Raw genomic sequence first — 24,867 nt, 5'->3', positions numbered from 1 at the left:
TGTTTTGCAGGAACCTATTTGTCTTTAGGTGGTGTTAAATTTAAATTAAGCAACAACAAAAAAAAGTACAGATAAAGTCAGACAGGATGTACTGCAAGAGTTGATTTGTTTTAATTCTTGCTGTATTTTCTTCCTAAACATTGCTTCAGAGGAGGAATGGAGACATAGAAATCACAGTTGAGAACACACAGAAAAAAAAAAAACAACTATTTGGCAAATTGAGAACAAGAACAAAAGCAAATTAGACTCACTGGGATACACAAAACAAAACTACAGAATACAACTCACTGAAAATGTCCATTGATGAGACGGGGGAAAAAAAGAAGAAAAAGTTCAGATACAGTAGTGGACAGTTAGAATGGGAATTATGATCGAAACTGAGCATCTCAAACACAAAAACATTTGAAATAGAAAGGAATGAAAGTAAAGAAATAAGTAACTATGCAGAGGTAGAGCTCAGTGCTGCGACACTCATCTAGCAACAAACCATTGAAGCGCCACAACCCCTCTGGTCTTCACTGTCAGAGTAGTACGTTTTCCACCTTAAAACTCAACAAAGCTGGCCACACGGCAACAACGCTCAGTTCTTGGCGTTTAAAACACCGGGGCCTCAACGTATGTACACACATATATGAAATAAATACAATATACAATCTTTGAGGACAGTTTGAGCAACTCTACTAACATCACTTTCCTACAAACACTTATATTTGGAAGTCATTCAAAGCCTCACCGCAAACCCTTTCAAAGAGCAGACTCCTCATTAACTAATGTGTAAGTGGACTGAGTTAGAGCAACATACTGGAAAACATCTTCCTTCATTTCTCCTCGACTTTGGTTCGGTACTTTCCCTTCTCGCTCATGGAGGTCAGACGTGAACGGCTGACTGGTTCCTTAGCGGTTTGACAAACGGTGCAACGGAAAACAACGCGGTGGAGGCCGTCAATGAAATGCACATAACGTGGAAAGTACAATACAAGTTGAAAATGAAACTTCTTCAGACCTTTGTCTTTTTGAAAAAGGCAATAGAAACTGACTGCTCAATATTTAACTTTTTTTTTTTTAGGCTACGTTATTTCATTAGTAATATCTCGAAGGAATGCGAGTCCAGTTGATCATAAGGCAAACAAGCACTGGTGTAAAGAAAAGAGAAGAAAAGGTTTCTCCCACAAGTTCACCAATATTGTCGAACAATTACAAGTGTTCAGTCTGTAGCATCTTTTTTTCTTTTTCTCTGTTTGTTCTCTACTAGAAGAAGAGAAGTGTGGAAAAATACTGCTTTTATCCAGAAAATATAAATGCTTTGGAATCCGGAAACTGACAAAAACAAGTAGAAGCTTATTACAAGATGGACTAGAATTGTTGGGTCAAAACAAAACTTTCTGTATTAAAATTTCTTAGTTAAGGTGTGACCGAAATGTTTAGATCAGTAACATTGTTTATTGAAAAGATAAGCCAAAGATTTCTGATCCAACTACCTAATGTAGCTAGCTGAGAAGGTGATAGCTTCTTAGCTAACAGTACAAGCTTTAGAAATGTCAAATTAAAATATGATGTATACAGGACATTCAGGGAAGCAAACTATGATATTAGTTAACAGAGAAGACAAATAACACCATTTACGTCAATTAACACTATTAGAACAAGAGGGAGCCTGAATACTGAATGAAAAAGAAAGGAAACAAATGTTAGCTACATAGCTAATGCTAACCATTTCTAGATAAAACTTGTACTGAAGTTAATTACTATACGACGCCATATAATTCTAATTTTTATGTTGTGTGCAACAAGCAACTATTAAATAACTATTGTACTCTATATTAGATAACATAGAAAACAGGAAATAAATTAGCTAGCTAACAACAACTGAAAGCAAAGGCGGGAAAATGAATGGATGGCAATAAAAATAAATGGAGAAATACCAACTTTACATTACTCAATATTTGGTCATGTATAGCTTTAACCATTGTTGACCTTTACGCTACTAAATTTATTTTTTGTCAGTTTCAGGGCTCAGTACAAAGAAAAAATGAAAAGTTGCATTTGGCAGTGTGGTTCAAGAAGTCTTTTGGAAAAAGTGTAAAAGTTTGGTGAATATTTAGTGAGATCAACACACCATTTACAAAAAGTAACACATTCAAAGGTGACCGATTTCTATTATGCAAATGTTAACGAGATAGACAAAAAAAAATAAAAAATAAAAATCTTGAGTGGTGTGTCCCATTTTAATTTTAATACTTCACTTTTTTTCTTTACTTGATTTGTCACAGGAGCACAAAATCATACATATAATATTCACTGCCTCCCTCCTCCATAAAAACTGATATAAATATTTCTAACATCACTCTGCTGCCTTTTTTCCCTGTTTTTACAATATACCTTTCAGTGAGTCTAAAGGTCTTTCACAATTTCACAATTTATTTACACTGTACAAAGAAAAGTCTGAAAGTCTTTTTTTTTAATATACAATCTCTCATTTTCTGAGCAGTGTTTTAATCAGCGCTGAATGTTTTTTCTTTTATTATTCTTGGTCTTCATTAGACCAACAAAACCCCTGAAGAATCATATTTAAGTGGCTTTGAAATGTAAATTCCATATTGTGCCATTTCTTTTTAAGATGGAAGAGCCATACAAAACGGTGAAGCAGAAAAATTGAATTTGTTCACGTCCTGATAGAGAGAGAGGGGAAGAGGTGTTAATTACAGGCACCACAGGTCAGGACAATGGCAGTGGACACAACATAAGCTCTACAGTATGTCTCGCATTCGTCTTCAAGGTAATCTTCTCCAGAGAGGGTATGCTTTTTATCGTACGCCATCCAAAACACAGAGATGGACTGGATATTGCTTTATTGGATAGAGCTTGGTGAGTCTCTGCACATGGAGGTTGAATTAGCATTCCCTGACGAAAGATTCTTAAGGTAAAATCTGATCTAAATAGGTGTGTGATGAATTCTCTGGATAAATTTAGCCAAATGACCGCAGTTTCAATAAATACTCGGCGGGTTAGTTTGATGATATGTAGTCTACTGAAATGTATCACCTCTGCTCTCACCCAGGCAATGGAATGTACAATCGTTTTCTGAGCGTTTGATGGGAATGCAAAAAATAAGAAATCACAAACATTGTGAGGAAATGTGTCGGTATGAGGCGTAAAATAATGCTCCAGTAACAAATTCGATTAAACCAGAGGTTTCAAAGTAAAGAAATCCAATCAGCCTCCATTAATCAGACGTACAAACCAGTTGAGCTTCAAAGAAAACAAACACTTTTGCCACTTTTTTTTTTCTTTCTCTTGTGTCTTCCTATTGAAGTGCTTTCCAACTTCCCAGTCTCTCAATTTATCTCCATTAACCTCCTTTTCTCTTGCAACTTAGCTCTTCATTTCACATCTTTCAGCTCAGTTTGATTCAGGCAACCAGTGGGACCTTTTATGTACAACAGCCAGGAAAAGGGCAATCTCACTTGTCAAAGTGCCAGTCTGAATGGAAGTTTGTGTGTTGTGTGGGCGTAAATGTTCCAGACAGACCCACAGGCCTGCAGTCGGAGGAACCGCTCGCCTCCCTGCTTTTCAGGCAACAATATGGCAAAGGTCTATTTATTCCTCTGATCCTCTGAAGGTGGCCAGGTGTTAGGAAATGATAGCCGGACACCACCGCACCACCATCAGGTTGTCCGCACTCACCGATCGCTTCTTGGCCAGTTTCCTCACGTCCTTGTACTTATCGCACAACCGTGCGATGGCCTGCAAGACGAAACAAGAAACGCAGAGAGTACTTGAACTGCTTCCCAGAATACTCGCATATCGAAATCTATCGAGGAATTGGATGACAATCGGACCATTTTCGGTTTGATCGTCCTACATCTTTTTTCCCCAAAACAGTGAATAAAACCTCAAGTGTACCGAACAACACTCTTTGGTGATGATCTAAACTTGGCTTTTATTTTGTTTAGTGCAGCAAACTTGCTATATAATCTCCTTTTTAAATTTTCCACCTCCTTCTGTAATAGCACATGTTGGATTTGGGAATGCATAGAAGCTGAGTTTTACAATTACTAATGATAACCAACAAAAAATGTCTTTTAATATATTTATAAAAGAAGAAGAAGAAGATCTTTATTAGACCCTTAGGGGGAAATTGACATTTCAGTACAACAAAAGAACAAAAACCAGACACACATAAGACCTGGGTAGACGGGCGGTCCTCACCTCTAGTTTCTGGGCCTTGTCCCTGCTGAGCGGTTCCAAGGGGAAGCTGAGGTTGTTGGCCTCAGCCAGGGAGCGCAGGTCGAAGTAATACTTGGCGTAAACGCTGGACGGTACGTTGATGTTAAACTGCAGCAGCTCCAGGAACTGACGCTCCAGCTCGTTCCTTTAGAAGACAAAGGGAACGAAAAGTGTCTAGTGAGGAACGCTTTCTAGTTGGACCAAATTAAAATAACCATTATGTTGACTTCTGTCCACAAAGAACTCCAAAGACGGCAGGAGTCCGACTGAAGTGGAAACTGATAACTTTGATAATACGCCAAACAAGCTTTTTCAAATATCGAACAGGAATGCTTTACAAGTCAGCGCTCTGAGTGTTGTGTGTGAGGAGGAGAATTAATCCCAACTCCAGATTATGTTTTTGTCATGCATACTTGCTCCTCGACAGCTCTGCGATCCCTTCTGCGCTGCGATGACAGCAGCTTTCATCTGTTTCTCCTCGGTCGTGACCGACTCTTTTCTGCTCTGTGGCTTCCATCCACCTCTCCTTCCCAGTCTTTGTTCCTCACCCACGCACATTTCGATGCACGCAGCTAAAATTAGACGCCATTGTTGCCAAACTCTGCCTAATAATGCTGCTTCGTTTTCTTCTCTCTCGTTTATTTTTGGATTTGCCCGCTCAACGTTCTCCATAACTTCCCAGCAGCGAGCAGGTGGAAAGGGAGATTCAGCGGTTACAGAGGAGGAATTCTGCAGCATAGAACTGGTCTGATTCTGAGTCACAGTCTGGTAAATCCCACCCACCCCCCGATCTTAGAGTGCGACAGGAGCAAACACTCAGCTGTATTGTCTGGAGTCAGCTCCAGACAGGTGGACTGTGGTCACTTCAGCCCGAAGACGAGAATAGATCTCCGCCGGCTCAGCAGAATGTGCAGAGGTCAGAGGTTAATGCAGGGGTAGAATGTCTACATATCATCATTTGCACCCTCAGGATAATCCTGCCAAGATTCCATAGGGTTAAAAAACCATGTGGGATATGAAGGATACGAGGTTTCATGGCTAATTTGAACTTAAGTAATGTCTATAAAAAAAACTGATGTTATATTTAATTTCTCCTCAGAGCCCCTTATTTTGATGAGTATGTAGTTTTCATACTTGCAACGAACTGTAACTGAAGAGGAAGGAAAGCAATTCATTGTTTTTCAATTTTTTTAAACCAAATTAAAAAAATCAGAGTTATGAACATCTCATGGAGCAATGTTGAAATGATCATCTGAAAAATGTAGCCAACCAGAAGTTTGTTAGCCAAACATTGAAGAAATGGGTGTTTAAATGTAAAAACTGCCCTTAACGTAAACTATAAGGAATACTAGAGAAAAAACACTTTTTGGACAATATTTTGTCAAATAGCGCAATTTGAGGGCATTTCACACAATTATGCGTTACTTTTAATCAACAGTATACCTATGGTTTGATCTCTGCTTTTATCGCCTCTTTCTCACAGATGTTCTGTTCAAAAGGTGACCTGCTGCTGAGCTCAGACAGAAACATGAGGAAAATCTGATGATTTTCTCTGTCTTTTCAAAGACTTACATGTCCTCTACTGTGATATCCTTGAGAATTTGGCAGTAGTCAACATTCCACACCGCCTGGTCGTCCCAAACTTTGGAAGCTAAGAGGATCGCTCCCAGCACGATGCGCTTCCAATTGGCAGGGCAGATGTCAATCTCAGCGTAGGTTAAGAGCCTTTCCAAATAAACCTGAAACAGAGAAAGTTTTCCATTTTTAAGATCAGACAAGTTAAAAGTCATCTTCCCTCATATGAATTACATCATTTTAACAGCTTCTGTGCTGCTTCAGAGTTTTCCAGGCCCCTAGTGACTCTTCTTCCTCAAAGATCCAGCCTGGAGCTTCCTCATAAAATATCCATGCCAATCAAAGCGCTGCATCTCTATGTTCCCTTCCAACTTCACTAGGTTTCCACACTTCCCACAGTCTACACAGCTCCCCACACGGGCCCCAGGTTAAAAGGATTACCACCGGCGCCGATTCAATGGATCACCTGATCATTTTGTTAGAATTAAAGACATTGGTGAGTTGAAATTTAAACACACATCAAAGCTGGACTCCTTTGCTAAAGGAGAAATAACATGTTTATTAAGAGGAGCTGACTGATATAGTATCAATTATTCATATCAGTTTGTTTTCGCATTAATAATTTGCAATTTTAAAATAAAATTCGGAATATTCCAATCTTTCTTAACATTGTTAATGTAGACTCAGACTGAAACAAAAAATGATTTTTCAAAGGGGCAGTATTATGTACTTTCCAGGCATTTAATGCCATTTTGTAACTATGTTATCTACAGTTGTTATAAAAATGCTACACATATCAAACATGACTTAAAATAAATATGACTTCATAATTTACTGTCTTGAAATTGGGCCTCTGCTTCTTTAAGAAACTCCTTCTCTTTTGGAAAAATTGCCTTCAGAAAGTCATCACAACAGCACCCCCCCATTGATCCTTTAATAAAGTTTTTACTAGGGTTTCACTGATAACTGGTTCATATAATGAGCTCAGCAGATGCGCAGTTCCACCAGGTGTTTGCTAATTGCTGCTGGCTAGTCTGAAGGAGCTGAATGGGGGAGTCGCAGGCAGGGTTGATCTGTGAGGAAGAAGGTTGGAAGATTGGAAGCTGCAGCTCTAAGGAGGAGCTATGTCTTGAAGGTGGAGCTAGGTCCAACCAGGCATTTTGCACAGCTGAGTGGTTGCCACGGGAGATGAAAGGATTTCTCAAACATGCATGACAGAATCAAAGCAACACTCCAGGTTGTCATTCCTTATGACAATAATTGCCATAAGGAATAGTATCATTTTGCAGTCATGTTTGAACAGCTCAGGTGGCTAATTAGATGAATCCTGCCGGTGGGGGCTTTGTGCGTGCAGGCGGTGTCAGCCCGGTCCTGCTGTAGGTCAGACCCGGCAGCAAGCGGGAAGCCCATTGAAGGAAGCCCCCACCCACCAATGAAACGAGAGCCAAACCCCATGCTGACTTACTCACAATACAAACAAATGAATAAGCACAAATGGTTAAACGCTGTGGTTGGCAGGAGATTTTATGATGCTACACAATGATGTTTTATCCTAACATCTGCTGGAATCGCTCAGATTACTGTGGATTGGTCTCAGTATCACTCGAATAAATACGTTTTTTTTTCTCTCTCTGCTTAAGAAAACCCAGCAATAGATATAAACTAGTTGAATGCATCAGCTAAAACAGAATTTGCAGAAAACATAGTGATATAAACACTTGAATTTTGTCACTTTTTTTGTTGTACTGTTGGAAGACACTGCAGGGGAATATTATCTGTACATGATCCACATTTGCTTTGCACAGACCTGCTGGTTGCTCTTGTTTTCTGCTTTTCCCATCTTTTAATGAAGCCTCTAATCTCCTTCCCAGTGAAGCAACAACTACAAAGCAAAGACAGAATCCACAGCTTCTATCTGTATTTCCCTAAGGTTTAAGTCAGCTGAACTAACTTTATTACCACCAGCCAACTGCTCTGTCAGTTACTGGTAGTCTTCCAGATTTTACATGGAGGAAGCAGAGCATATGTAGTTTTAAGCCATGTGTCAGCATTAAAGATTTTTTTATGAATAGCCATGCAGAATAAAACATATACAGTGTAATAATTACAGTCATTCTTAAAAACAAATCCATTAAGCATATGTCAAAAAGGAAAGCAGATTAAACAAGGTCAGACAGACAGCTGTACAAACCTCTGAAAATGTCCTTTCTTTTACTTTTGTCTATTCAAAATAAATAAATAAATCCATGATGTGTTGGATTTACATTCAGATGTGAAAGAGTTTCCAAATTTGTTGTCTAAATATCCAGCAGGAAAGTTTCCTAAAGTTAGAGGAAGGTCCAGTCTAGAAATTAAATTTGGTTACCACTCATAAGCGCAAGTAGCAATACTAAACTGTTTACTTCTGATTCTAAGTACAGCTTCACGAACCCAGAAGTGGACTGGTTATTTTGGAGAAGTCAAAACAGCAGAGAATCAGAAAGCAGCAACAACCCCTCCTAGTGTCTGCGCACATTTTAGCACCCTCAAGTATTTTGGAACCTACCAAAGTGACAATAGCACACTCGGCAGTGAGCTGCGCGGCGCTGAACAGCGTCCGGACGAAGCGATAGATCTGCTTCTGCTCAGGGTCGTATTTGTCATAATCAGCAGGGACCTCAGACTTCTGGGAATGGAGAAAGAAAAAAGAAAAAATCAGACAAGTAATATAAAAAAACAACCTATTTCCACCTCATCAGGTTTTTTAGAGTAGAAAATAGAATAGAGAATGCATTTGGCAAAGTATCAGAGTACATTTTGAGAGTAAATCATTGCAAATGCGCTCAGATGGGAACAGATGAGAACGATCCAGCTGGATTCCTCAGATTTTCCCCCATGTTGTACTCATTGGTATTCATTTGCTGTTTGTTCTGCTGATGAATGCTGACATCGCTACGGTTTGCCCCTAATGGGAGTTTTGTCTGCAGCTGAGGCCATACCGAGAGAGGATGCAGCTTCTCGTCAAAAATGTCTAACAACATTCGTCCGTCGATGTCTCTGGAAGGAGAAAGAGAAGGAAAAACATCAAGGTAGAAAAAAAATATAGAATGTAAAACCTGAGATGAATAGCAATCTGCCTCTTCAATAAGCCCCTTTATTGGCATTTATATGTTTTTCATTCTCATATGATGAACTGAAACACTGGACTGAATCCAGAGAAATTTGTTTTTCTATCAGATTTGCATTTATAAATGCTTCAAGCAGGATTGACGAAATTTGATAAATTGTAAAAAAGATTCTGCATCACTCTCAGTTGTGTGTATTATTGCTTCTAATTAATAAAAGAACACTGGTCCATCAAAGAAACATTGATGGCAGAATTACTAAACGTAGAAATGTGAGACTTTTAGCTGGTTCCATTCACTACCATTATTTTTTTCCCCACAGTTTCCAAGTAAAATACAAGAAGAAATGATGATATACACCCTATAATATGTGTTTTTGTTGGCTTTTTTTTTTTTTTTTTTTTTTTTTTACAGGACTGCAACATTCAGTGGAAAATTTAAAAAGGTAGAATATTTTCCACACCTGTTTTTTATGTGGTAGTAGATCGCCAGGGCTACACTGCAAAAAACAAACCAACCAAAAAAAGGCAGATTAAAAATAATCTCCGCTATAAAGAAGCAGAAAAAGATAAAATTCGGAATATTTCTGTAAATAATTAATGAACTAAAGTGAGGAGGAATCCTGAGATAGTGAGGCGAGTTACCATTTGATGGTGTATTTGAGGTTGGGCTGACTGACTGTGCTGTCGTCCAGAAATATGGTGGAACAGGAGCTGTACTTTCGTCTCAGTGGACCTGGATGATGCTGCAGCACACAATCATACAAAACGCACATACATACACACACACGCAAACACATATATGTGGATTGATCAATGTCTTTAAAGGTATACTTGGGAACATTTAATGGCTTTATAACAGAGAAGGAAAGAAGTGCAGCTTGAGTGCTTTACATGGCTGCATGCATGATTTAGATTCATGATGTAGTCCCTCTTAGAGAAGAATAACAGTGTAATTTCAAGTTGCTCGAATCATTTTTTTTTTTTGTTTATATGTTTACAATATTATATTGCAGATTTACCTACTTGGATTACTGGGTGACTGTGCACACATATCGAAAATATTAAATGTATACGGTGAGGTAGAGAGGAACTGCACCACACACAAAAAACTTTTTTCTTTTTTTTTACAAGAAAACATATATACATGTATATGTATATATATACATATACATGTATATATATACATGTATATATATACATGTATATATATACATATATATATGTATATATATACACATATATTTTGTGTATAGAAAATATACACAAAAACAACAAAAAAAGGATTTTAAACAGTGTGATTACAGGCATATAGGATCTGTGAAATTGACAAATACAAGACATCGGGGTGACTCTGGATGGACATTACTTTACCTTGTTTTCCGAAATGTGTGTGAACTTGCAAAGCATACAAGATATTTGAATTACAAAACGGTTCTTTTTTAGTTAAACAGTAAAACAAATGCATGTTATTCCACTTACATGGTTGATGTAAAGGCTCTTCCGCTTTTCTCGAACTGGAAGGAAAGATGAGAGAACAGCGTCAGCGCAGTACCTCACCCCAACAGACAGGGAGCAGCATCTCTCTAAAGTTCTCTTGTACAGATTTTTACCACAACATTTGAAGAATGGCTTGTTATTCTATTGAATATTTTAAAAAGCAATAGTAAATTGCATTTTAATAAGACAACATAACAAAGCTTGTGCATGGTTTTTACTGTGGTATTAAAATCCAAATCAAGTTAGATTTGATTTGGATTAGAAATAAAAATAAATCTGGTTATTTGTGTTGCCAATTTAATGGATATTTCTATTTGTTAGTTTTATAGATGTCCATTTTGGGTTGTTTTTTGTGGTGTGTAGCATGTTCTACACACAGCTAACTCCAGTGACTCAATTCCTGTATGTTTATCTACAGTGTTTGACTGGAGGTTGATGTGCTTCATGGCAACATTAGGCTTTCTGTAATATTAATCTGATACGACTGCACCAAAGTATCATAATATGTCAAACAGGAAATTGTGGAAAACGCCAGTCTTTAAATTGAGAAAAACTGGAAACTGTGGCAAATCTTGTCATGACCAGCATGTTGGCGCGATTGTGAAGAAAGTAGAAAAAAATTGGATCGGACAGTGACTCATTTTTTGTTTTGTTTTGTTTTAATTTTATTGTTTGAGTTACTTGTTCTCCTTTTCTGAGGAGGGGCATTGAAATCGAAGCAAATCCTAAAGTGAACAGAAGATTCACACTTAGTCACAACTTTAGTTTCCATGTTTTGAATAACAAACCAGCACTTAATTGGCTGAGAAAGACTGAGAAACAACCTGATTTAGAGCAACCCCTGACACATATCGGCACAGGTCTGCCATGATTTGAGATTATAAGTATAAGTTTTACATCCCTGGCACTTTAAAGGTTGTGGTGGGAAAAAAAAGAGTAAAATCAGAACTAAAAATGTAAGTTTCTGTAAAAAGGAATATTTCAGCAACTACAAGTGCAGAGTGTTAAGAGGTGTTTGCTTCTACAAACTCTTGAACCGCCACTACACATTTACAGAGAGATGACCAAGTCAGAATTAGTCTGCATAACAGTAAATGATCGACTGTATTTTAACCTATTCCACAAATCTGGAGCAAACTTCCAGAAAACTGCAAAAATGCTGAAACATCAAGGCTAAAAACCAGTCTGTATAGAGTTGTATTTGATTAGTAGTAACTGGAACATTGATCAACATATTTAGTGTACATAATGATTTTGATGACATATGACAACATGCAATGTTTATTCCTTGTTCATCATTGTTTATTGGATGGTGTGATGTAAAGCACTTTGAACTGCCTCGTTGGTGGAATGTGCTACACAAACTTGAATTGACAATTATTTTCTTCTGGTTAAACCACCAGATTAAACAATCATTTGAGAGCCTATTGTTGCCATGACGTTTGTGGAGAAGTGTAAAGTTGTAGACAGAAATGTACTCTAAATATATTACGTACAAGGAGGAAAATGACTGCTAGCAAAAGCAAACGGGAGCAGTTGGGAGGGAAAGTAGGAGTAGCAGAATTACACACATGAAACAAAGTACTGAGGTACCTCACATTTCTTATCCCGGTTTTCTTCTGTATCTTACCTCCAATACACCGATGCTCTCACAGTAATGCACATTTTCCACTGACAAGTCTGGAGTACAACTGGTTTATGCAGCAAGCAACAATTTTATTTTTATGAAAGAAAATTAAAACATGCATAACACATTACATTACGTTGATTTTGGAGGTTTTGACGCTCTAACTACAGTTGTACTAATGGACCAACATGTGCAGTGGAAGAAATGTACACACGAAATGACAGAAGTAGCTCAGCTTGAAACACAAAAAACTACCTTCACATTCACGGCATGATGACGCATAAAACGTAGACAACACTGGCCAATAAAACTAAACAAAACAAAACATGAAGGCGGTACAGCTTTAGATACCAGGAAGGAGCCGTTCTCTTCAGAGTTAAGCCCAAACAGACAGTAAAGCAGGGCGGTGTTTACCAGCCCTGTTGGGACCGGACACACAGACATGCTTACCTCGCTTGTTGGGCAGCAAAACTGAAAAACAAAAGTCCAAGTTGGCTTCATGCTTTTCGTCATGACAGATGTTCAAAAGAAAATGCACAATGAAGTAACAAATGGTGAGTCTGCAAACATCAAGGATGTGGTTTTGGTGAGGTTTTAGAAAAAGTTGTATTTAATTATTCAATAAGTCCAGATTGGGTAAGCCTTTCATTCTACTGAAGTTATAAAGTGCTGAGAACAAAGGCCAGCAGATCTTCCCACAAGAGCGTAATCATGGCCAACAGAGGAGTGAGGAGTTCCAGCACATTATCCCTGATCAATACACCATGCTCCAGGCAACAGGCTGCAAAGTTCAACTGGCTTTTCTCCAGGATTAAAGATATTAAACAGCATTAGAATACTTTTCACTAAAGTAAAGAGGCTGTGTCTGAATTGGAAGAAAATCTGAAAATAGCAACACAGTATGAGACAACAACAGTGTCTTTCGACAGTAAGGGTCCTTAGCTACAGTTCTTGACAGTCAGTATTTGGTAGTACTAAAATGCTTGGATGGATTCTTGCTCCAACCCACCTGAGTTAAATAGATCAATTGCCTCTGTGGCATGTCATCAAGTTGTGTACAGGCCCGATAGTGACTCGTCCTTTTGATTCAAGGTGTATTGGAACAGGAATGCATCTAAGGCATCTAAAGCTTTTTACACTTTTAGCAACCATTGTCAAGTCTCACCAGATTGAGACATGACAATGGCTCTAGCCGAGTTGGGTGGGTCTCCTGGGCAGTGTGATCCTCACTATGGGGGGGACCATCAGTGCGCGGACTTGTGGTTGATGCTCCAATGACGTCATTTTGATTGTGAAAAATTGACACTGGTCGGCCAGTTTTCCCGAAATCTCTCTGTATATTTGTTTGATGAGGTTTGCCTTGACAAGTTGACGCTGTATGTGGTCTTCCGCCATAATCAATAAAAAGGTTTGGACCTCAAGGTTTGACAATGGAATTATTACTTTGAAGCTCGCCATCTCGCAAACTACTACAATTTTGTCATAGATTGAAAATGGTATTTGATTTGTTGTTGCAGACGTAAATCCGCAGACGATCATTGAACACAGTCTGCTGCCAATCAAATCGCTTGGCCGCAATATCCAACAAGATCCGGATTGTACCACCCCCAAGGTGGTTCCAAAAACCTGGTAAGGGTTCACTGGGGAAGAACCGGTTAAAGCCACGGTCAACAGTGAGGAGTTAAGCACCTCTGCTCTAAAGGCTAAAACTCATGCAAGACCATCACAGATGGTAAAATATGTAGTTAACACGGCTAACTTGATAGCATATTGGCTTTCCACTAAAACCATAATCTCTGGATGCATTCCACTAAAACCTCCCCTTCAGTTCCGAGTTTCTCTCCAAAGACTTTGGAAATCCAAAAGAATGACCAGAACAAACTTTCATCTTCTCTTTGTAAGAGTATCAGCACTGATGAAATAAATAAACAGTACTTCAAAAATGTATGAAACTGAAATGTTCAAAGTCTGTTCTTAGGAAATTTACTTAGAGGCACATATGCATTTTGCAATGGTCCACATTTCAAAATATTTTCTCCTTTTGTGATTTATGCGTGTTTAAAGATGGTTGTATATGAAATTTTACAGAAAAATCAGTTTCCTTACATCAGATTTCCTTACATCAGGTTTGGACCAGGTTAGCATGCTATGCTAACCTGGTCCAAACACATTGCTGTATTTAGCACAAAAACACAAATACTTATTTGTAGATGAAAATGTTACGCAATTCCTAGTCAGCTCAAGGAGTAGAGACATTTTGGACGCAACATTCAGAGAAATGAGAAGTCCCAGTATGGGTCACAACTTACCATCGGTTTGTGACTTGCTAAGAAAGATGGTGCTGGCTCGAGGATGATCTGAAGGATTATATTCCATGGGCAGATCTGTAATTACAAAAAAGGAAAACTTAAGTTTCAAAATCCCAATCCCACTTGGAATACGATGGACAAACACAATGAAACACAAAAATAGATACTAACATATTTTTCCGGTAATTGTAAGATTATATTTTTGTTAATTTATTTGAAGTCAAATGTATTTAACTTGGACAAACAAAACGTGCTGCGTTCAAATTCAAGTCTGAAATTGGCTCTAGGGGTGAAGTGTCTACGTTGTAATGAAGCGAACTAAACGAAAAGGTAATCTGTCAGCTGACAGTGTGCTGCATCAGTGCTGTGCTGTGTAAACAGCGGTTTGGAAATCGATGAACTCAGCAAACACAGCAGAGTATTATAGATCTGGATTAGATCAGCATGTGCTGATCACACCGGAGCCGGCAGAATGAAAACAAAGCCTTCAGTGGGGAGATTTTATGAACTGCAGTACTGTTGTGTTGAGATAAACAGTAAAATGTCTGCACAGGTAACTACTCAACCTTTTAGCTCTACTTTTTCGTAACAGTCAGCCAGGTACAGTTATTCTGCAATGAAAGACAATTAAAGCAACATTGACGAGACAATCACCAGGGCACAGTGCTTTAGTGCTCACTGCCAAGAAAATGTAGCCATGACATTTTTTACAACCTTTAATCAATTTCATTAGAATTGCAAACACACACCACCACAAGGCAGAACCTAATTGGCTGAATCTAATTAATGGATGTAATTATAGTGCAATTTGGAAACTGCAGAAGACTTGAGGGGAAAGGGGTTTCTTCACCCAGAAGGATAACATCCCCAAATATACAATAAATAAATAACAATAAACAGGCTTAGATTGCTGCTTCAAATACTTTGAGACTCACTTCAGTATGCTTGTCAGTGAAAGATAAAAATACAGACTGCATCAATAATGGTTATTTTAATACTTCTCATATTGTTTTCTTTCTCTTCTTATAATAGTATAATTGTGTTTCTTTTTTTTTTCGTGTACTTACATTTTTGAAAAGAATCTATGGAACCTGCAATTGGTTCCATCTAAAATAACTTTTAGACCAGTCTAGCTAATTTACTGTATTTTCTCCTTTTTTATTTACATTTTTCTTGTTGCAAATGTTGCTGGCACTTTATAATTATTGTACATATATGGTATTTTTGTGTGACTGGACATGGACTGGATGGCTGTAAGTAAGTTGTGATTTATGAGACTAGTAAAGTTTTCCTGAGTACAGTCCCTGATGTTCAACGGTCAGTTTCTGTTTCCGTCACTGAATATAACAGTATCAAGTTTTGTGTCCTACATTTTACCCTGATTAAAACCCACAGGAACAAGCATGTTGGAAAGGGTCATTTTATTTAGAAGAAACAGGCAAAGTTGGTTATTGAAACTCTACACTGTAAAAATTCATCTGGGTGTGGTGAGTTAATATCCCGAATAGCACAACACCAGACATTTGTTCAGATTCTCTAAAGATCATTAGAAAATATAACATGACCTACTTACTTCCAAGTCATAAAACACCAGTAGTGTCAATAACGACATTCTGACCCTAGACCACATATGTCAGAGTCAAGGCCCGCGGGCCACATCCGGCCCGCGAGAAGGTTTTTTGCGGCCCCTGGGATGATCTTGATTTATTATTAGAACCGGCCCGCAGACCGCAGCAAGCCGGCACCCCGTCTGAAAAAAAATATCTTCCTTATTTGAACTGTAAGTAGTTCTTTAAATGTTCTGTGAGATGATGTACTTACCCATGTATCCATAACAACCGGAACTTTCAATATCCACCAAGTTATTGCCGAAATATACCGTCTATTAAACGAGTGCCCCCCGGATTAATTACATTCTCTGCAGCTGCAGCTGCGAAGTTACCGTATTAACCCGATACTTGCTGGAAAGTGCAACGTCTCCCCTTTCAGAAACCGTTGGAATTTTTCCACTTAGCGCTACGTGTGGCGGAATTACGGTACTGCAAATTTAGATGTGTCGCCGGCGACACATCTAAATTTGCAGTACCGTAATTCGCCGGCGACACATCTAAATGCCTTGACTCTGACATATGTGGATTAATAGATTTTTGCACTTTATTTTATTGTATTTCAATCCAATTATATTTTAAAAATATTTCAGTTGTGTCTGTTGAAAATTAAAGATTACTGACACAGCCATAAGAAAATATTGCTTTATTTATCTGATCATATTGGAATATATTTGTTAGGTTTTCAGTAGGTTCAATTAGGTTAACTAGACTATATGCGTCATTTAAAAAAATTTCAATGAACATTCGATCAGTCCGGCCCTCGGCTTGTAGCTAAATTTTTTATTTGGCCCTCCGTCCATTTGACTTTGACACCCCTGCCCTAGACGGTTTTACAGCTAAATTGAAAGCAGCTTCAGACTATGACTCTGTGTGTTATGTCAGTAAGACAGGAAGGGTAAGACAGGGCTAACGCCTCTATACATCATAGAGAAAGAGAATATGAAACAGATAACTAAGAAAGGCTGACAAGCAGAAAAGTAAGAAATTAAAAGACCAGAATGTGGATATAATAAAAAAACAATGAAAAAAGGTTATCTACAGGTTCTAGCAATTCCAAAATAAGACTTTTTAAGGCCTTTTTAATGCAATCCTGAATGAAATTTAAGATTGTGCTTCTCAGTCTCACTTAAGGCTCTCCGTAGTGCCACACTTAAACATTGTTTTACACTTAGCTTCGTATGGGCTGGCAGTAAGCCAGTGGTGAAATCGTCCAGCCAACTACTGAAAAATTTGCACTTACTCGCAAAAAAGCTGGCAAGTTAGCTAGCAAGGATATTTTTAGCAAAAAGCCCATGGGTAAAAAAAAAACAAAACTACATATACGAGATGTCACAACTAAATGCAAGACCTGTGACTAACATATTTAAGGCCATTTGCATTTTTTTAAATTAATTTAGGGCATTTAAAGGCCTTAATTTTAGATAAATTAATGTAAGAGGTTCCATGGATGCACGCACACCCTAATAAACCAGAGGAGAGCAGAATTCTTGAGATGGGGCAAATGTAAGAGATGGGTCTCGCATTTACATCAACCTTTAAACACTCTGTGATGCCAATTATAGAGCATACGTATCATCAGTGCATTGCAGGTAACACACAAGCCATTGCCATTGTCTCCTTACTCTTTTGAACTTCAGTGTTTTTGAGCTGAAGAGCCACTTAAAGAGCCTCAAAGGGCACTGATACATGCACAGGGACACACGCTGCTGTGATGTTGGCGGAATAAACCCTCCATGCTGAATAAAGACAGGTGTGTAGGAAGACATTAAGAGGACTGAAGGTGGGTTATGGATGCTGCTTTCAGAGTTAGTGACCTCGATAGTGTTGGCAAGAGCTTTCCTTCTCTGCAGCCAGGATTTATAACATTTCCTCCGACTTCCAGACAGCATCGCATACACACAGGAAGATGACAACATCCACAGACAGAAGGTGTGTCCCTGTCCGCAGCTGCTACTGGTAACCCCCCTTTATTTATTTCTAGCCTCTCCAAAAACTCCAGCCCATTTCTCCAACCTGGGGAGAAGAAAGAGCTCAACATCCTCTGTTTCAGGAAGTGATGAGGAAATGGAACAAGAGGTGGTGATTACATAGTGTGAGGGAGGCAAACCGAACAAAGAGTGGAGGGAACAGGTCGGTGTGTGTATTGGTGGGAGGAACTTCTACATTTACCCATTTTCACAGTTACTAAATCCTTTCACTCTTTATAAACTTCAGCATCTCAACCATTTAAAAAAAACGCACAAGTGTAGTTATTAGACTGAGAAAGTCTATCCAATAGGCAAGAAAAGGTCCAGTTCTACACAATTTATATGAATAACAATTAAAATCAAATACTGCCTCCAAGGACTAATTTGTGATGGCTACATTCCACATACTGATGATGCAGTTTCGATTGTGATTTTATATATTATGCAGCTCTAATTTGGACTTAGCATCACAAATAAGCAGTTAGCAAGGTTAGCAACAGTAGCTGTGTGTCCATTACAAATATGTGCAAAACACTACGTATATAATCTTACATATGCATATATATAAATGGCATTGTTGGAAAATTATAGCACCTAGATTCAAAACTTTCAAATAACAAACCAAACTCATATTTTGTATTCCTGAACAACTTGGTAACGCTCGGTTCTTCCCACAATGTTTTTGCTTATATTTGCACCTGCCTTACTGGGGAATGACAGATTAGTTCAAGACTTCTCAACAGTACTTTTATAACATTTACACCAGATGTGTTGCGTTGTTCCCGGCACCCTGCCAACAGAGATCCTTCTGAAGGAGACTTCAGTTTCCAACATGATCCTTGAAAGGACACGCACTGCTGGTTTCTGGTTGACCTGTATGAGTTGGAGGGTCCAAATGGTGCAGTGTGGCAGTGTGCAGCTGGCAGCAGCATGCTTTCAATGCCAGGAAACCCAATAATAAAGTATCGGAGATGTTACTGGTACTTTGGGAATTGCTGTGATTAATGCATCGCATGGCTGAATTGTGAGTATCGTATTCACTCCAGACTCTTGTGATTGCTTTCAATCCCACTTTCAGTTTCTGAGAACATTTGTCATGCAATTAATTGATTAATTGCTTATTGCAACAGGCTTAAGACAAGGATCCACAAAGAACTAATTATGAATCTATTTCATAATCAAAAAAGCCTGGAAGCTGAAAACTAGTAAGATGAGAAACACAACAGATGTTCAACAGTGATGAGAAGATGGGGAGGAAAAGATTCACTTATTCTACACCAAACAGAGCGAGATCCACCCTTCCTCTTTCTCCTCTATCCCAGCCCTCACATCTTCTTGCTCACTGTAGCTAGGCAACGCTGGCTTGAAACAACTCAGATGGTAGAGGCGGACCCATCAAAGGCAAAGGCACACAGCTGAGCTTGCCGTCTTCTCTTCTCTTGCTTAATCTCTCTCTGCCTAGAACACCTGTTTGAACACTGCATTGTGCTTTTAGCAGCTGGCTCTTGCTCTGTTTTCCAACAAAGACGTAGCAGTGGGTGGCAGTACCAAATCGACTGTTGAAACATTTTCAAATGAACCACACAAGTAGCACATGCTTCTTGTTGTGTCCAGATCTTAATCACTTCAGTGTCGCTCAAAAGTTTGGGCTCGAATAAAAAGTAATGCAGCTGAAAACAAACACTTTCTACTGCAGTTTAAAGCTGGTTTGTTTCATTGTATTTCTGTATTTTTCTTGACTAAATTTGTCTAAGACCTTAGTTGAGTTAAGGTCATTTTAAAAATTTGCGTGGCAACTACATTTTCAAAGAAATTATACAGATGCACATTATGTAGATTATGAGACGCGGAGTAAAGTCTGGAAATACAAATATTTGCAGCTTTCTTTTGGCATACACTTAATCCAATTCCAGACTTCTTTGCGGTAGCTTAGCAGTAGCATAGCATCCTCTCTAGTGACACCTAAAATGTGTAATGTCAATGCTCATTGCTAGATATGTTCCAGAAAAGGTGATGAAAATATATGATATATTATTGTTACCAAAAACAAGGTATAAGGATTCTCTTTTGTGGCAAAAGTGGTAGAAACTGATCCGATTTCATCTTCCCAATCTGGCACAAAACTTTGCACTGCAACACTACAAACACACACAAAGGCAGTGGCTTTTACCTTTGCCCCTCTCATGCCATGGTTTGACAATGTTTTGCCAGTGAGGCAACAAGGCAATCAATAGTATAATGATTAATGTTAAAGAACAGAATAGGGTTGTAGCTGAATACATTTGCCTGGACAAAGTTATTGCTCACACCTCCTTTCCAAAATGTTTAAGCAACTCAATCCAAGTAGGAAATTATTACGTTGCTTACAATTTTTCATGACAAATTCCTCATACAAAATTTGATTTACTGTTGCCACAAAAAATGAATGATTTTTAAACCCCTGTAAAACTCTCTGCATTGTTGGGAATGCAGCTTTACTATTTTCTCCAATGAGAGAAGGTCAAATAAGAGCATCAATAAGTTTGAAAATATTATTGAATGCAGTTAATGTGTGCAATTTAGTGATACAAATCACACTTCAAATGACTGGTGTCCTAAAAAAGCATATTGATAAAATGGTATGTTTTTCCAAGAGCAGTATTTGTGTGTATGGTTGCAATGACACACAGTCACAGCCATAAAGTTACCTGAAAAAGTAGCAAGAAGTAGTTCTTTTCATCACTTTTGTCGCTATCAAAGTACTATCACAAAATAGCGCGATGAAACTTTAAGTTCTTATCTTCCATCCCTAAATTCAAGCTATATATGTAGCTTCCATCAAGCATGCTTTAACACTCCCACTTTTATTATTATTATTATTTACAATAAATAATCCAACATATTTAGAATCCAGACAGAAATTATATCAATCACAAAATGTACTTTTATTTTAAAGGTACTGGATTAATACCAACTAGCCTTCATCACACACTGTTCAATTTCCATACAGGGCAGCAAAATGGAGCTCATAATAACAGATCTATGTGTAATCATTAAGAGGTGTTGAACTTGTGAAAGCTGGTCAAGCGTAATGTATTTTCCCTGACCACACTCAGTTGTCCTCCCTTAGCTCTTCTTTTATACAAAATCCATATGACAGCGTAACGTTTCAAGAGTGTTAAAATTGTGAGGGAGCGAGGAACGACATTGGTGTCAAGCCCTGTCAGGCTGTTGACTGTTTTCTGTGTTTAGTGGCTAAACACAGAAAACAGTCATGACTACATGACTCTTCCCAAACAACAAGGCTTTATTTACTACTCTAACCTCAGAAAGATGTGTGGTGTTGTCTACGCAATCCAATTGGTATCTTAAGGTAGTCATACTCCTTTAAGGCGTTTCAAAGCCTGCATTTATGAGGCTTAGAAATATTCTGACAGTGTTGAAAAATGAAAATCAAACACCCGTTGTTAGCCGAGCTTAATTTGATAGTGTGACCACTCTGTTTTTAGGATGACATTGAAGTCACAATGCATAATTTCGAGGTGAGAACTGTAATTTTACTCTTACAAGTTCTGCAAAAGGTCTTATTTTGCAGAACTGCATAAGACCACACACCATGTTGAATACATTCTGTGCCACATTTAGATGTCACTGTCCCTTTTGCAGCCTTTCCCATTATATCTTTGTAAATCTGCAGAAATGTAGGCCTCCCACTTCCAACTATGCCCACACACTACATGAATTTCCACTGCGACTCTTTTTCCAAGCGTACGTGTAGCTGAAAGCACCACTTCAGCGAGGTGGGGTGGGGGGCTATGGATGCACTATATGATTGAAGCAGAACTCCAATTTTGCCAATAGAGTCTCTTGAGAATTTCTTAAGAAAGATGTTCTTGATCTAGTGTAACAGATGAACACCTAATAAATGAAGTCTCAGAACATTTTAAGGGGGAGAGGATGGGGAGGGCTATAATTTAAAGACACATGTAATCCCAGAGGAGGCTCAGTGCAGACTTCCGACAAACACATTAATGTCTGTTTGAACAAGGTTGGCCTTTCAAACCCATAACAGCTTTGCTGCTTTTATAAATGTTAGCATCTCCCTCTAATCACACAGCAACATAACATAGTATTAATCTCAACACAAGATAGAATGAAACTGTCACAATTAATACTACATGCAGCAGTTAATTTGCACTTAAAGAAAAAAAATGGTCCCTTTCAAATAATTTATTTCTTGAGGAAAATATCCAAGCAGTGACAGAGTATTAATTATATGCATAGATTCAATGAGGAAGTGTAAACAGATGGCACATAGTCAAATTTGCTGCCCTACATTTCAGTGTTTGTCTGGAAATCCCTTTGATGCATCACACTCAACCAGGAACAGCAGTGATTTATATGAAGGACTAGTCTGGATTTTAGTACATTTCTGTTAATGTACAAAACAAATAATCATCAACCTGACTGTGATTCTTTATTTGTTTTGGCTAGAAATGAAACAAGACATAGACCGGTGAATGGAATCAAATCATTGTAAGCTTGACCGGGCACTGAATGGTGACCGACTGGTCAGAAAGTCAATAAACCAATATTTTTCCCCAAACTGTAGCTGCATTTCCATTACAAATGTGTGCAAAACTTTGTCAATATTCTGCCAATGTGACCCCCCCCCACACACACACACACAGCTTTGCAATTGCAGTGTTTCCATTAAATAGGAAATGCAATTAAAATCACACGTGAATAAGTTTGTTTACATGATAAGTCGTAAAAGAACATGATGCACCATCATCCTCCAACTACTTCCCGTAGTCTTCTTCTCCGTGGTTTGTGCCAGAGGCAACATTCAGTAGTTGATCATGTGACTGCAAAAAAAAAGTGCTTACATTGCAGTTTTGCAAAATAAGCCAATCTTCATACAGCCAAAAAAATAAATAACACCTTGTTTTTGCACCAAAAATTTTTTTAATGAAAAGATGGAAGTTTTTTTTTTTTTGTTGTTGGTTTTTTTTTTTTTTTTTTTTCAAAATTGGAATGTTTCCATTAAGATAATTTATTTTGATTTTTAAAGATTTGGCAGCCGTTTTTTGATTTTGTTCAGACATTGCCGTCCCGTATGGTGCCCAACTAAATTTTTGCTTTTGCCTGACCTTTTTTATTTACATTATCATATTATTTATCAAATTATTTATTTTGTCATTAATACCCATTGATGTACCTTTTTCTTAAATCCTTCCCCCCCCTTTTTTTTTTTTTCCCCCCTTTCTTTCACTATTAAGACCTAGATTTATATCATTGTACTTTGCACACAAGACTAATGTATTTTTTATTTCTTCTTCTAACATATCTACTTTCTGTTTTTTCTTGTTTTCTTTTCTTAGTCCTCTGGATTTTATTTGGGAAGGCTTATCCATGTGTTCTGTACGACTTTTGTTCGGTTCTGTTATAGAAAAAAAGTATTCATATCTTGTTCATATACTTTTGCACATTTTGTATTTTGTTGTTAAAACCTAATAAAAAAAATAAAATAAAAAAAAGATAATTTATTTTGGAAATATCAAATTGGACAATTATATAGCCAATGGAAACACAGCTATTGTTCAGTGAAAAGTAAGCACTACCAAGTCACTCTGTCTTGATTGTGTGGAAGCTATTACTATGTAAAGATGACTTTAACCATTTTTAGTTTTAAAGGACAAAGGAAGTAAAGCAAGTTTGGTCTGTTTTAAAGCTAAAAAAGGGTTACAACAGAAATAGAAGGCAATTTTAAAGGAAAGTGTTTTTTCTACAAAGACACTTTTGTTCTTTGTTCTTTTGTTCGGGTTGCAAGACAGCGAGAGAGAACAAGACTTCAGTAGATTAAAGGAAAGCTAAAATGACAGTAGCAACTTTCGGTCGTTGTCAAGGAACATGCTGAATTTGGAAATGTTGGCAGCCTTGTAGACATTTCAGTATTAGTAGACATATAATATACACACCAAAATCACAGATAAATGAGTCACAGAGTTATCAGTTTTAGGTGATATGGATGTACACAATACACAATATAACATATCACTTATATTTTGATATGTTTTTCAGCCATATTGTCTAGCCCTATGTGGTTATTAATTATATTTAGTGAAGATAGAAAAAAATAATTTCTTAAGTTCTGGTTGGTGTTTCTATGCTATGGAGTGCTTGGCAAAACAGGAAATCACAATGCATAAAGTTTAACTTAACACATTTTTTGTTAAAGCTCAGTTACTGTAAAGTGCACATTTTGTCTTAATGTCACTCTGGTAAATATTAGATCTGGGTTAACTCGTCTGGAATACAGTTAGGAAACTCCCCAGACTCATTAACTACACATGAATAATCCATGTACAGATTATAATTAGCCTGCAAGTGGGACTCATCAATGTGTGTGTGTGTGTGTGTGTGTGTGTGTGTGTGTGTGTGTGTGTGTGTGTGTGTGTGTGTGTGTGTGTGTGTGTGTGTGTGTGTGTGTTCCAGAAATAGCTAACTTCACTACTGATGAGACTGAGCTCGGAGCCATCTCTTATTTACAGATGTCACTTTTAAATAAAACTCAAAGAAATCGCTGCCATTTTATCAAACTCTTTTAAATTTGACTCATTAAAAATACACTTGAAAAAGTATTTGATTTGATTAGAGGTAAAGTAGCCCATGTGTTGATTTAGAGGGTTTAGAAATTAAAAGGCCGTTAATGTATGCCTTATGTGCTGATTTTACATGTCTTTAGGTAAAATAATATTATACTAAACCAATCTGTTGAATAAAATCTACCTTATAGTACAATTTTCTTCAGGTACTGCAGAATCTTTCAGATCAAACAGTTTCAGACTAGAGGACATCTTGATTGTGAAATCTCGTTATTGCCTCCACAAACAAAAGAGGAGCAGCAGAGGTCTTTTATGAACAATTTTCTCTCACTAGTAGTCAATTACTCAGCATCTGAATTACA

The 24,867-nt window shown here is 37.8% G+C and overlaps 1 protein-coding gene across 5 annotated transcripts in view; it reads right to left on the bottom strand.

The window, feature by feature from the left end:
• Positions 1 to 89: 89 nt before the first annotated feature.
• The window catches only part of ccny (cyclin Y), a 28,808-nt gene continuing 4,030 nt past the window's right edge, over positions 90 to 24,867 (bottom strand). For 2 of the 5 annotated variants that reach the window (XM_015008722.2, XM_088001478.1), the window contains 11 exons: positions 14,342 to 14,416; positions 12,483 to 12,503; positions 10,388 to 10,422; positions 10,280 to 10,303; positions 9,551 to 9,651; positions 9,370 to 9,405; positions 8,781 to 8,838; positions 8,348 to 8,467; positions 5,800 to 5,966; positions 4,210 to 4,372; positions 90 to 3,744 (listed from right to left, as the gene is read on the bottom strand). In XM_015008722.2, coding sequence (XP_014864208.1) covers positions 3,631 to 3,744; positions 4,210 to 4,372; positions 5,800 to 5,966; positions 8,348 to 8,467; positions 8,781 to 8,838; positions 9,370 to 9,405; positions 9,551 to 9,651; positions 10,280 to 10,303; positions 10,388 to 10,422; positions 12,483 to 12,503; positions 14,342 to 14,416 — 914 coding nt within the window. In that variant the 3' untranslated portion in view covers positions 90 to 3,630. The remainder of the gene's footprint in view (positions 3,745 to 4,209; positions 4,373 to 5,799; positions 5,967 to 8,347; positions 8,468 to 8,780; positions 8,839 to 9,369; positions 9,406 to 9,550; positions 9,652 to 10,279; positions 10,304 to 10,387; positions 10,423 to 12,482; positions 12,504 to 14,341; positions 14,417 to 24,867) is intronic. The other 3 variants (XM_015008723.2, XM_015008724.2, XM_015008725.2) reach the window with 3 other exon arrangements.

The sequence above is a fragment of the Poecilia mexicana genome, unplaced genomic scaffold (assembly GCF_051168715.1).
Source record: "Poecilia mexicana isolate PSO_F unplaced genomic scaffold, ASM5116871v1 scaffold_20, whole genome shotgun sequence".
NCBI classification, from domain to species: domain Eukaryota; kingdom Metazoa; phylum Chordata; class Actinopteri; order Cyprinodontiformes; family Poeciliidae; genus Poecilia; species Poecilia mexicana.
Note: the sequence above shows the minus strand (reverse complement) of the source record. Positions and strands in the feature narration are given on the sequence as shown.